At 46.8% G+C, this 14,186-nt stretch overlaps 1 protein-coding gene across 1 annotated transcript in view; it reads left to right on the top strand.

Annotated features, from left to right (window-relative positions):
- The window catches only part of LOC133346162 (integrin beta-6-like), a 59,228-nt gene that overhangs the window by 10,111 nt on the left and 34,931 nt on the right, over window positions 1-14,186 (top strand). The window contains exons 3-7 of the mRNA XM_061557616.1: window positions 2,453-2,538; window positions 3,803-4,007; window positions 5,080-5,326; window positions 6,605-6,767; window positions 10,690-10,851. Of these exons, the coding sequence (XP_061413600.1) occupies window positions 2,453-2,538; window positions 3,803-4,007; window positions 5,080-5,326; window positions 6,605-6,767; window positions 10,690-10,851 (863 nt within the window). The remainder of the gene's footprint in view (window positions 1-2,452; window positions 2,539-3,802; window positions 4,008-5,079; window positions 5,327-6,604; window positions 6,768-10,689; window positions 10,852-14,186) is intronic.

Raw genomic sequence — 14,186 nt, forward strand, 5'->3', positions numbered from 1 at the left:
GGCAAGCCATTATCGCATCGTTCTAATCCTGTGGAACTCTTCATGCGGTTAAAGAAATTGTAATGTTGCTTTGAAAAATCAGCCTGCACACGATCACCACCCAGTTTATTGGGTAGGTCATCCCTGTCTGATGCCCTACCCGGACCTAATGCTCAGCAGCACTCTTTATTACCCATCAACAAAGGGCACCTCAGCCAGTGGCTCAGAAGCCCCACAACCTCTTCATCAGCGTCACATCCCCCTTTGTCCAACGGATGCCGTTTGGGCTGAGAATGGCTCTCCCTTCTCTCCCTTTCTCGAGACCACACACAGAATGCTCCTCAAATTTTGCAGACATAATCCTGGGGAGTTCCCATGAGGATGGCAATGAGGGTGGGACTGCAAGGGACGGTTTTGATGGCATGAAAGAGAGCTGCATGATTGCGGGCCACTGAGGCAATTTTCATCATCTCAGCAACCTGCGGCCACCACTTAACTGAATGGATCTCTGAAAAAAAAGGTTGCATTAAGCCTCCTCATTCTCAGATGATGGAATTCAAAACGATGATGCTTGGAAAGATGAACGGAGTTCAAACGAACTCACAAACAGACACCTTGTGAAAGACCCAATTGCAGAAGATCTCTGGTTTTGATCTTCCACGAAGCTCATGGTCCACCATAGATCGCATGCACTGCACAAACCATGGCAGATGCGGATACCTGATGCACAAATGGAACAGACCGTACAACATATAACGACACAACGCCCGATCCACAAATACGAAGGAGACATCACAGCGATGCACTCCGCTGTTCCTGACACGGTTATCTGGCTTGACCACCTGAATGTGAAAATGTAGTTGTTGCTCTGCATCTACATCAGCCATACGACAATAACAGAAGAACAGGATGATTCCCAGGTGTAAACAATGAGAGTGGACAAGTTACTTTCTTGGCATGCACCGTTGATGCTGTGTGGATCTACCAGTGATGGAAAAGCATGTTTGTAATTACCAGCCCATGATGCTGCAGGCAAATTTTGCAACCTCTTCTGTGGGGGCGAAGACAACCACCACCAACTATTCTTCGCCACCGGTTGATAAAGAGGCAAACCCACAGAAGCCTTTGACTCAAAGTCTCCCACAGTCTCCCACACCTTCCGCTACATTCCCAGATCCACTTCATTATTTTATTCAAACACACACACGTACACTGCCAACAACAAAACACACCATGTGACGTCACTTTTGAATTTCTTCTTCATTTAAAAAACAAACTATTCCCAACTGTCAACGAACAAAAATGAAAGAAACGGGAAGAATGTTTAGAAATGTATAACACCCCGTAAGATTAGCGTGGGGAAAAATGTTCGGTCATAATTTCTTGAGCTGTGTCAAAGGGTATAAGTTGTACAAACCATATGTCTCTTGGTCCTTACATTTAGAATGAGCTCTTATATGACTCCTTATGACAATAATTACTCAAGCGCTGTGGTTTAATGACACTCTCGGACAAGAATATTACATTTCTAATGGTGTAGATTGTAAAACAAATATTTTAAGGTAATCTTTTTTCCCATTAAAATCACCACTAGGGCACAAAGTCAATCAAAAGTCAACATGCTGTCTAAATAAATGTATCTTTGGTGATGTATGTCTATGTCACGACCAAGATGTTCTCATCTATACCATGGTATTGCTTTTGATTTGTGTTCAAGCCTCAAGTTGACCTTTGGGTTGGTATGTGGAAATGTGGATTTAAGAACACACCCAGTAATGGTGTTCATAAACTTCCATGCTAAGGATGTTGTGTTGTGATAGGGTTAATGTTTAACCATTTGAACAAAAAAGTAAGAAAGTTAAGTTTGAGCACACACGGCAATGTTAGTCTGTATTCACAACATAATATGTGAACAATTTTGTCGTTGCTTTATAGTTTAATTATTTACATTGGGGTTCTTCTTCTGAGTGACTAAAATACCATTTGCTTTTGTAACTTCACAACATTTTCAATTCTCCCTGTGAAATTAATCTCTACACGCGACCATTTAAAGTCAAGCCATATTGGAACTCGCATTATTAAGTGAATGCATACCTTGCCATTTAATATTAACAATGCTGTTTATAAACATATTTCTTTGCGCATTCAAATATATGCGAATGTCAAATCAAAAGAAAGACCACATAAGCAAAGTTCAGAAAAAGGGACACAACGCTCAGGGTGTTTGTCCAAAACAATGCCGCCTGTATTCTGATTACAAGTAAAAACCTTGGGGTTATACCCTCGTGCGAAACACTCACACAGGCCTCCCTTGAGCAAGAGCTAGGCAGCCTTAGCTCACGCACCGTCTCAGCTTGGGCATCGCCCCTCCGATTAGCACACGGTTGGCTACGTACGGCGCGAAAGAAGCTCAAGGTATCGCACACACGCGCACATCTGTATCCCGTGCGGTTTTATGTTGTTATGTCCCCAGGAACAAATTTGTGCTCATCGGGAGGCGCAAGTACGTGTGCCGAGTGCCTCCTCCTCGGTCCCTTCTGTGGCTGGTGCAGCCAAGAGGTATGGAGTGTACTTTGGCCTTTGCGATTCCATGGAAACGTCGATCGGGCGACAGAAGCACGCCCGCTTCGGCTTGCATTGTGGCGTGGCCAAGGCTCTTTTTTCTGTTCATTCAAATCCAACGGATTTACAGCGCTTCAAAAAGTCGCCGCGGAGTTTGAATCCCTGCCCATTAGGCAGCGCTCTGTTCATTGTACTGAGAGCTCGATTTAAAAAAAATTCGGATGCACGTCTGCCACGAGTTGGATTTAGTTACGTGTGTGTGTAAAAAAAAAAAACTGCCAATCCAATACACGGTCTAATTGGGACTTGTGATACGTTACCGCGTGGTGATTTGATATTTAGACATATCCGAATACAATAAGTACAGAAAACCTCTGATCTACAATGATGTGGGGGCACCGCATATATTCGTGGGTCCTATTATCTCTGCATATCCACCAAAATAACTCTTATTGCCCACACAGCTGGATGCGGCCATGGTTTCACCTATTCGATTCAATCTACCGGTGTGGCAGTTTAAACAACGATCAAGTTTCTTAAGTCAGCCCACCTCTGTCCACGCAGAAATGTGTAATGGGTACAACCGCAGTTAATAAGTCGTCAGATCGCATGCGGTGTGGAAAGCGCGCTTGTGCCCACCTCTTCATAGAGGTCTAACGAGCATCGTGGAGGAGCAGGTCAAATACCCTGAAGAGGGGGTTCTCTATAGCGCCTTCTAGTGGAGGCCTTTCCGCTAGCAGTGGTGTGAGAGAGTACGGTAATCGTAGGGCTGCACCTTTAACCCGCAGATAAACGCATAATAATCAGATGAATTTGTCGAGAAGAATCTTTGTGCAATAAAACTAAACTTAACTTTTTATTTTGAGCAGGTAAGGCCCACTGAACTATAAAGCTGTTTTTCAGACGCAACCTGGCCACAAATCATAGCTCAACGAAGTGGCTTATCACGTGGAAAATTTCTCGCAGCCAAATACTCTAAACACATGTTTCTGAACGTGGAGGGAAAAACCGGAGGACCAGTAAATAAATCCACGTGGCTACGGGGAGAACATGCAAACTGTAAATATATAGGGGTCAGGGTCGCGATTGAACCCACGACCTCCTGTATACCAGGCGAGGTAGTTAATATCTTGCTACCGTGGCATATTAATAATAATTAGAGCCCATGGACAATGAATCGGGTCATGGATAAGAGGTGTTTCACTCTGTTTGGGTACACGGTCATTTTGTCGTGTTTGAGGTGCCTTATTTCTCTTTGCAGAACTTTTCTGAGGGAGAGCATCACGACAAGCGCTGTGACGTAGTCTCAAACCTCTTGGAGAAGGGCTGTAGCAAAAAGTATATTGAGTTCCCAATGAACCAGCTGGATATCATTAAAAACCATCCCATCAGTGGAAAGGTCGATGGCAGCTCATCTTCCATTATTCAGATGTCTCCGCAGAAGATATCCCTACGTCTCCGGCCGGGTGAGTGTCACCATTATATGCGAGTGAGCCTCTCTCTCTCTCATGGTCTGCGTTTAATTAATGCTAAGTAATGCCAGGTTGTTTTACTGCTTGTATCAACTCATTGTGTATTCGTTCATGCTGGAAATTAGATTATAAAAGTGGTGTTTACTTTTTTGTTAAAATATAAATAAAAACCTTTCCTATGATATGGCAATTAACAGGCTAACTACTTGCTTGATTGTTTTATCTACATTAAGTTGGAAAACGTTTCTTGTTGTTTGGTATTAATATATTAAAAGATGAAGTTATCCCTTTCCCCTTTCGATGACGTACGTGCACATCATAAAAACGACACCGGAATAAAAACTAAAATAAAATATTGTTATCAGTACCGAGGCTCCCACAAGGCCATGCGGGAGGAAGTGTGGCACAGTTTGGCGCCAGCTATCATAGAGTGTGGTTGTTTCGCTACATTTCTCTGCGGTGAGTAACAATGTCTTTAAAAACAATGGCGCTGCGTCTCTCTAACTAAAATTTACGCTGAGCCGCTTACACGTTCCGAGATTCAGAGGTGAGCGGGACCCCACCCTGCAACTTTGAGACGTCGCAGAATGGGAAAGGGTTAACTGTACTTTCAATATGTGTGGTACATTAAGGTACTGACGTGTATATTACCTTGTTAAGATGGTCACATGACCAGGTATGCCTGTTTAAGGCCACCTGCCTAGAGTGGGCCCCTAGACATCCGAAAAATTCTGTCGGGACACAACAATAACATGCAAAACATTTGCTCGGGACCCTTCCGGAATAGAATTGCCACTTCGCAGCATCGCTGCGGCACGCTGCCCGTGCACTCTGCCCGTGTACTCTGCCCGTGCACTCTGCCCGTGTACTCTGCCCGTGCACTCTGCACGTGTACTCTGCACGTGTACTCGGCCCATGTACTCTGCCCGTGCACTCTGCACGTGTACTCTGCCCTCGTGACCAAGCTGCGCGGTTCTCGTGACCAAACGCCCCCGGGGAGATCGGGGAGTCATGCGAAACGCTCGTTTGAGTTTGCCCCGCTGGTACTCCGGCTGCGCGCTTGCAGGCAGCAGGGAGACCTTCCAGGTGGAGGTGGAGCAGCTGGAGGGCTACCCCGTGGACCTCTACTACCTCATGGACCTGTCGGCCTCCATGTTCGACGACCTGCAGAACATCAAGAGCCTGGGCACCACGCTCGCCACCAAGATGGGGCAGCTTTCGCGCAACTTCCGCATCGGCTTTGGCACCTTCGTGGACAAGCCTCTGTCTCCCTACATCAAGACGTTGCCCATATACCAGGCCAACCCTTGCACGTAAGCCCAGGTCTTTGTCCCCCACCCCCTCCCCCCCATCTGATAGGAGGATTGCTCTGTTGTTCGATGGTGCTTGGATCGGTGACCACCGAACTTACTGGGTGTGCAGGCGTTGGGCTGTGAGGTGGTCAAATATGGCAACGTTGATTGTCACCCCCACCTCCACGTAGTGTTTCTCCCGTTACTGCAGTTCCCTCCCACAAGCCAATCATTCGTTCATGGTATTGGCCCAACATCACAATGCGGATCCTTCTGAAAACGTCTCAAGGCTCAGTGAGGCTTTTTGGGTAAACAATTGGTATTTTCGTTGTGTCATTGGCAAGGGATGAGGGTTACGTCTGTCAAGCAAATTTTCCCTTTTCTTTTCTTTTCAACACAGTAACCATTAATAATACCGTACATCCCTGCACGTAGCAAAAGAGATGCTTTACATATCAACAGCACGTGTAAAAATAATATTTGTGCGGTTGAAGGCAAACTGATCGAATTTTAATAGTCAACAGGAAAGACGTTTGCTGGCCTCGGTCGCGAGTAATCGTACAAAAAGCGAGCACTCCGCCGCGTGTCTGCTCGCGCCATCCTTCAGGACATGGCACACAGCAATCCCAATGGAACGTCGCTCCCCTTACCGTTCCGAGGGAGCGCCCTTCCTCCTAGACGATGCTCGACCCCCCCCCCACCAATGCCTCCGCAGCGGTTGAAGGCAATTCGCTTGCCTTTGGACAGCGGAAGGTGTGATCTCTCGTGCTGCGAGTCGGTGCGTCCTCTCCCTGCACCCGCGCGGTGCGGCACCGCTGCGGGACAACGACGAGCGGCCAGTGTAGCGGCGCACCCCCCCCCCGCTTGAACCCCCCTTGAACCCCCCCACCCCTTGCACCCCCCCGACCTTGAGCCCCCCTCACCCCTTGAACCCCTCCCACCCCTTGCACCCCCTCCTTGAACCCCCCCACCCCTTTCACCACCCCCCCCATGAACCCCCCACCCCTTGCACCCCCCTTGAACCCCCCACCCCTTGCACCCCCCCCGACCTTGAACCTTCCCCACCCCTTGCACCCCCCCCTGGTACCCCGCCACCGCCCCTTTCACCACCCCCCCACATGAACCCCCCCACCCCTTGCACCCCCCTTGAACCCCCCACCCCTTGCACCCCCCGACCTTGAACCTTCCCCACCCCTTGCAACCCCCCCCTGGTACCCCGCCACCGCCCCTTGCACCCCAACCCCCCCGACCCCGCGCACATCTGGCGGCGAGTGACGGCGAGGTGCGATGTGCCCGCAGCGGCTACATCGATTGCCTGCCGGTGTTCGGCTTCAACCACGTGCTTCCCCTCACCGGCGAGGCCACGGAGTTCAACGCCAAAGTGAAGGAGCAGCTCGTCTCCGGGAACATCGACTCTCCGGAGGGGGGCTTTGACGCCATCTTGCAGGTGGCCGTGTGCAAGGTAAGAGGCTCGCATGCGGGCGGCGGAAAAAAAAGAAAAAAATAAGAAGTCAAAAGTTGCATTCTCTTCTGGCTCCGGTGGACACCCCCCCGCCCCCCCCTTCCCCCTCCCCGAAGCCGTCGTCGAAAATTTCGGTCTGCGCTCACGATGTGTTTTTTTGGGGATGCTACCGCGTTTCGTTCGGCACTGTGACCCAAAGTTGTGGCGTGTGCACGGTGCGTATGTGTGCTGAGCTTCTTTCGCACCGTACGTAGCCAACCGTGCTAATCGGTTGTGCTGGGAGCTTCTGTGGGCAATGATTTCAGTTCCTGAAACGTTGGACATCATGCCGTATGACACGCCATGCAACCTAAAAAACACATATCCGACAGCTGCACAGCACAACCGCGAAATCCTACACGGTAAAATTTCACATTCCTGTAGTGAGGGTCAGCCTGTACCTCGGACACCTGCTGTTGACTTCCCTCAAAGAGGTGCTCATTCTATATACCTCCAAAACCTGTATTTGCACTTCCAATTGCAATTCACATACTCCAGTCACGATGCCACCCAGCTGGTCGGGATTATGTTCATTTGATGGTAAGATAAGGCATAAGGTAACACTGATGATGAATGCTTAACATTGACTGTGATGTGGAAAAGGCAACGTGATCACCTGAGTCGAGGGCGAGCATGCCTCCCTGCACGTTTTGCAGCGAACACCTGGTTCCAATGTCAGCAGTAGAGACAGAACATGATCCGACTTCATACTGCATTTAACCACGTGGTATTCCAAAAAATACGGTCCTTTTGTTAAGTTAATCCACTGCACTGCAAGATGAAGGCCTTTCTGTGCCATATCAGACTTTGGGGGGTTGTTTCACCATACTTCACCATGCTGGTCAATGTGGGATGTTGGAGGGGAGAGGTCGGGGGGGGGGGGAGACACAGGACTGGTTCCAATACCTACCGTTGGAAATTCGTTTAACCGATAATGTGTATACTTTTAAGTCGGATCTCAACACACATTTTCTTAAGTCTGTTTATACTATTTAGCTCTGCTTCTCTCTTGCCCTTTCATTAACCATAATCTTACAAGACTCCTTCAGACATTAGGGGAATGCGCCTTACAAATAAATGTAAATTATTATTACCATTTGCACTGTTGTTAGCCATGCCTGTGAATTGAACTCGGCTCACTGGTTGCATAGCCCGGTGAGCTAATCACCGTGCCCCCGATACGCTCACGTGTTATTCGAACAAATGATTAACAAATCTCCAAATCATTTTCGGTTAAAATTATTTTGGAGCTTCAATTGTAATGCTGCATTAATTATTTTTCAGTTAAAATGTGTATGTTTTGGGATACATTTAAATTCGTGTTTTCCTTTTTTTATCAAGCCTTTGTGATATAGGATGTGCTTGCCATTTACCAGTAAAGGTGTCCCCTTGCGGTAAACTTGTGCCATCACAAAGTTCCCCAAATAAGAACACTTCACAAGAGCGAGGCGATTGTCCTTAATCAGTGATGCATGCACGTTAGTCACAAGGTTGGCAAAAAAAAATTGTTATTTTTTTTCAAGACCGGTCGAACCAACTTCTGTAGATGGAATCGGGCAGGTGCTGACTTTCCCAGGAGATAGAGAATTTAAAAACCGTCGCCATCACCTGCATCTACTCAGCGTGGATAAAATGGAGCATGCAAAAAGAAATTTATCATGGTGAAACTGTGACCCTTTTACCCCCTGAGATTAAAAGTAAGCCTTTATTTTGTTGCATTCCTCGTGGTCACTTGGCCTTTATCAAAAGGCAGGCTTGCAACAACAACAAAGAAGGGGGCCACATTTGTACATTGAAGCGACTGCCCCCTTAAAAAAGGCAGAGTAAAGAGTACATTTTTTTCCCCCAGGTAAGGCCCACTGAGCTATATAGCGCTTTTTCAGAAGTGGCGAAGTGGCTTGTCACGTGGAAATGTATCGTGGCACAATACTCTAAACGTGTGTTGATCTTAAACATGGAGGGAAAAACCGGAGGACCCCCAGAAAAGTCCATGTGACTGCGGGGAGAGAGACACGTAAACTCCAAATATAGAGCAGGCGTCAGGATTGGGATCGAACCCACGACCTCCTGCATACCAGGCGGGGTAGTTAACATCTCACCATCGTGGTGTAGGCGAGCTTTTGGCACAAAGTAAAACTGGTGGCATTTGCCATTGAGAATTTTGTGTGGATGATTGTTTTGAGGGAGTGGGCTTGGTCCTTCGGCTCTTGAATGTCACCGCGCGTTCCTGCGAAATGTGAACACACACGGAGCTTCGTTGTAATGCGGAGCAACTTAATAAATCCCATTGTAATCCACTTGAGCATTGACGGATGAGTCAAGGGAAAGCAAGTATAACATTGCACGAAAAATACTTGTGCCTCACTTAGCTGTGGGTTTCAGCCACATGGGTGTAATTGTGGGGCATTTCAATTGGTTTCCATAATATGTTTCTGTTAGGGCTCTTTAACAAATGCATTTATCAATGTGCCTATGTGAGTCATGGCATTGTGTTTATGTTTACACTTTTTCTAGTACCAACGCATGAAAACAACTTTTGATAGCTCCCCGATGTGTTTTTTGGGTTCTCATTACAGCATGTTGCTCAGCACGATGTCCGACGCTTCCCTCCTGGTGCTGGGAGCCTCTTCAAAAGGCTCCCAGCACCTGAATTAAGTTCCTGAAGGAGCTCCCAGCATGGAGAGTGAAACGTCAGACATCTTGCTTAGCAACACAATGTATGCAGCACAACCGATCAAACCTACCATGCAGTGGTATAACAACGTGTTGATGATGGCTTGGGTCACATCTCCGCCCGACACCCTTTTGCGAGTTCAGCATGAACACGTCCCTTGATCAGCATCGCACATTGTAATAGACTATACGGTGCAAGGGCAGTACCCTAGCCTCACGAGGAATGTGAAAGTGTGAGTGTAGGCGTGGTCTGTGCACGTTCAGATATGTACTGTATGTGCATGCGTGCATGCATGCATTTTGTGTGAATACATACTCTACACCGTCAGTCAACTTAAATTTGAAGCAGGTCAGAGCCCGGTAAGGACATCATCAGGTCCTCCTCTTTTTGCAAGGGAAACCCGGGGGAAATGCACGAATTGCAACGTGTTTCAAGATTCTGTGCGCCAGCATTCTGGCGTGTGCAAGCAGGTATTCTCCTGGGCTGGATATGTAGGCACACGTGCTCAAAGTGTGCGTTCAGCTAATGTTTGTGTGTTCACTCGGGTGCCTCCATATGGGGCTTTAGTAAACAAACCGGAAAATAAATAAACGTCCAACACAGGTGCATGTGGAGAATGATAGGAATTTCGTGGAAGGATAGGGCAAGCAATTTGGATGTTAATAGTAGAATGTGGCAAGAAATAGCTGCAGATGTAATTAGGAAAAATTTGGTTGCGATGGGTGAGACACGTGTCTATGATGACAGGCAGGTCACGGAGACAAGCACCCAGAGAGAGGTTAGTGACCAAGGGGAAACCAAAATCTGGATGCTTGAATACTCTTAGAGCAGACCTTGCAGATCGTGTGTCAACAACAACTGTGGGATACAGATGAAGGAAGCGATGATGAAGCAATTTTTTATTTCTCACCTGTAAAACATATCTTCATAGCTCATCGGATTTCTCCAGGATAAATACAGATTCCGATTCTGAATTGTGCAGAATAAACTGCATTTGGCCATGTTAACCTATTAACCACGATGTGTTTCCGGCTCGTACCGCGTGCTGCTCGGCACGTTCTTACGTTTCTCCTCTCCCCGTGTGCTGGGAGCTTCTTCAAGTAATCGAACGCGTGCCGAGCAGTTTGTCGTGCCGAAGAACAACGCGCCCGCGGCACGACCCAAAAACGCGTCGGCCTCACCCGCGACGCCTGTCCCCTCTCCACCCAGGACAAAATCGGCTGGAGGAGCGAGGCCATGCACCTGCTGGTGTTTGTGTCGGACGCCGACTCGCACATCGCCCTGGACGGGCGACTCGCCGGCGTAGCCGTCCCCAACGATGGGCTGTGTCACCTCGATGAGAAAAACGCGTACACGCACTCCACTGACATGGTGAGCTCATGGCACGAAGGAGTGGCGCCGCGGTCGCTAGGAGATGTTAACTACCTCGCCGAGTATGCAGGAGGACGTGGGTTCGATCCCAACCCTGACCCCTTACATTTGGAGTTTTCGTGTCTATCTCTCCCCATGGTCGCGTGGCCTTTCCTCCGAGTCCTCTGGTTTTTTTCCCACCACATTTGGAAACGACACGCGTTTAGACTATTTGGCCGTGGTAAACTCCCGCATGATAAGCCACTTTGTCGAGCTGTTCTTTGCGTGGCCAGGTCGCTTATGAAAAAAATAGGTATGTAGCTCAGTGAGCCTTACCTGGTGAAATAAAAATTGTGTAGTTTAGAAGGCACGTTATGTCACCCCCCCCCCCACCATCTCCACCAGCCTGCCATCGGCGTGTTCTGTCTTGTTAAACGGACACCACCCTCGCCGCATTCGTGGGAATACATTTTATTACCGAGACGATGTCTGTGAGATTCACCACCACGTGCCGTCAAAGCAGCTCCTTGATGACCCTAGAAAGTGGAAGGGAGCAAAAATAAAACAATCCCTCAGGGAGGAGGTCTTTTTCCGATTTGCACGGGCACGTGTTGAAAGAGCTCAGGGCAGTGATACACGATGTGTGCTGTTAGACATAGTGAACCGTGTTGTTGCACGTCATGAGCCGTGCTGGCCAAAAGTGCAGTGACGTTTCAAGTTTCTGTTTCACATGAGAATTATGCTGAATACCCTCGTTGATTATACAGGTAAGGTTGTACACTAATTTATGTGTTTTAACAACGGACAAGTGACAACATTTTATACAACCTCAGATTTTATTTTGATCCCCCAGCAGATTTTATTTTGTATATTTTCAGCCTTATTCAACACTTCTTGCTATGCCGGTTAAGCATCAAAATCTGGTCACTTAATAAGACCCTAATTGGATACTGTAAGGTCCTTGGTCCTAAACGCCCATGGACTTTCGACATACTCTGACATGTTTATATGTTGATAAATGTAAATACAATTTGTTTAGGCTTTTGCTGGTCAGCTTTATGAGCTTGTAAGGCAAACAGAAGTCCGGCACAAAAAACATATCCTGATAAAGCAAGCAAAGTGTCTGTTGACATTTTAATTAACGGCAATAGGCTTCTGCACACTCCTTGAACAGCAACGCTTGATATATTTACTCGTCTGTGTCAACTTTATTGGCCGTATTATGATTTGGAAAGGCAGCAGCTGAAGGCGAACCTCTGTCTGTGCACAACAAACTCTGGGCATGATGTACAGAGGGGGGGGGGGGCATGCTGGCTCGGTGTAATGATGAGCACACTCGACTTGCAATCCAGGGGTCCGCCAGCTTCATTTCGATCACCAATGGGAACGTTTCTAAAATCCCCCCGAACCACCCACCACTTTTGTCCACCCATCAGTATAAAGCAGCATACATGGGCACACCACAGTCGTTCGGTAGGTCACGTGTGGTGGAGTAAAGTGTGGGTACTCCTACTTCTTCTTCCAAGAGTATCGGACTGAATGCCCTCCAGAGGGGCTCTCTTTAGCATCTCACAATTGGATATCCTTCTGCCGGAATTGATGCAAGCAAGCAGTTGCAGGGCTGCGCCCGTGCCTTCATCATTTAACTTGACAGTGTTTAATGCCGATTAGGTAACAAAAACACGCAATCATGTTCTCGCTTACCTCGCTTTTTTTATTGTGTCACTACTTTGGGTTGGAGTAGGTGGAGGGGGGAGATGTTTTAAACTGAAGCTGCTGGTGACATTATTGCCCAGGAATTGCTTATGCTGCTATCGGGAAGCTCATATCACAACGGAATGTGGTTAAGAAAGGAGGCTAAGACAAGCACTTGGGTATTTAAAGAAAACAGCCTTTGCGTAACAAGCCTGTTAATGACCGTTGATCATGGCCTCAGTGCCCTGGGCTTTATTTTAACTATACTGTACTGAGTTCACAAGCATACAAATTGCTCCACTGTGGCCAATGTGTTGTTGAAAACATGCCACCCTGCCTTCTTCCCTGTAGGTGGGGAGGAACAACGATCTATATCTTGAATTAAAAAAATAACTTTCGTAAATACAAAGATTCTGGGGTAAATGAATGGAGTGTGTTGCTGCTCATTGGATTGTTTTGTTCAGCTCAAAGGGCACATTGACATTCACAGATGTCTCAGTATTTCCAGCTTCCCTCAAATGACATCATTGCAGAAAACAATTGAGCAACATGAATGGATGCACAAATGGGAATTTTTAACGTAATTTTTATTTATTGTTTGTTCAAATTAATTATTATATGGTTTATTACAATATCCATGAGGACATTATTGGCTTGGCCAAAGCGAAGCCGTCCTAGTTTGGCACGAATTAAAATAATTTTTACTTTGGCAAAACACCAAGGAAGGCAAAATGGACATCTGATATTAGGAAAAATAAAGTGCGTAACACGAATGTACACGCCGCCAGCAGACGTGTAGTCAAATGAACTGTACAGTTGTTACATTAAAAAATATATTCATGGTGCGTTTGTTTACACGCCATCAATGTTCACCTGTTTCCATGTTGGAAATGTATACAGCAAGGGTTTGTCAAACAAGTGTTTGCTCCAGCTTTAGAGGATTATCTGGGCTGTACCATCCTACAGGGATATGCCATGATTATTAGGAAGCCACTGGAGCTATGCACTTTGAAATCTCGATTGAAAACGAATTTCTTTAAAACTGCTTTTTGTGTTTAGTTTATTGTCCGTCGCCCCTCACATTCCGATTAGTGCGGTTGGCTACGTACGGCATGAAAGAAGTTCAACAGACATACATGATACAAAGAGGGGCATATGCTTTCTACAATATGGAACAAAACAATGTGTTCAATGCCACGTCTGTATGCACACCAGCCATCTGGCTCACACTGACCACTGTATTGAAGTATGGAAAATGTTGCTATTTCTCTCATGCCTTTATGGAGATCACACATCTATAAATAATTATAAGACAGTGTTGTTATGTATCCGCAACCCTTGCTATACAGTACAAGTCCCTTACACTGACCTCAACAAAGATATTTGTAATCTTTGAGTTCATTATTGTACGTCTTTAAAATCGAATTACTGTGCAAAACAGCATTGGGCTACAATGGTGAAAAATGCTGCAAATAAAATTCCATTTTAACTCCAATTCAAATCTGGTGTAAACATGGTAAAGATTAAGGTGCAGCCCTGCAATTTCTCTGTCCACCAATGCTGGCAGACAGGCTCTACAGTGCCCCTCTTTCGTATTTTGACCGACTTTTCCACTCTGTCCAGATGTCTTAGGAAGTTGTGGGAGTACATTACCTTTACCC

This window comes from Lethenteron reissneri, chromosome 23 (assembly GCF_015708825.2).
Source record: "Lethenteron reissneri isolate LAM-NWPU_2019-01 chromosome 23, ASM1570882v1, whole genome shotgun sequence".
In the NCBI taxonomy this organism is placed as follows: Eukaryota; Metazoa; Chordata; class Hyperoartia; order Petromyzontiformes; family Petromyzontidae; genus Lethenteron; species Lethenteron reissneri.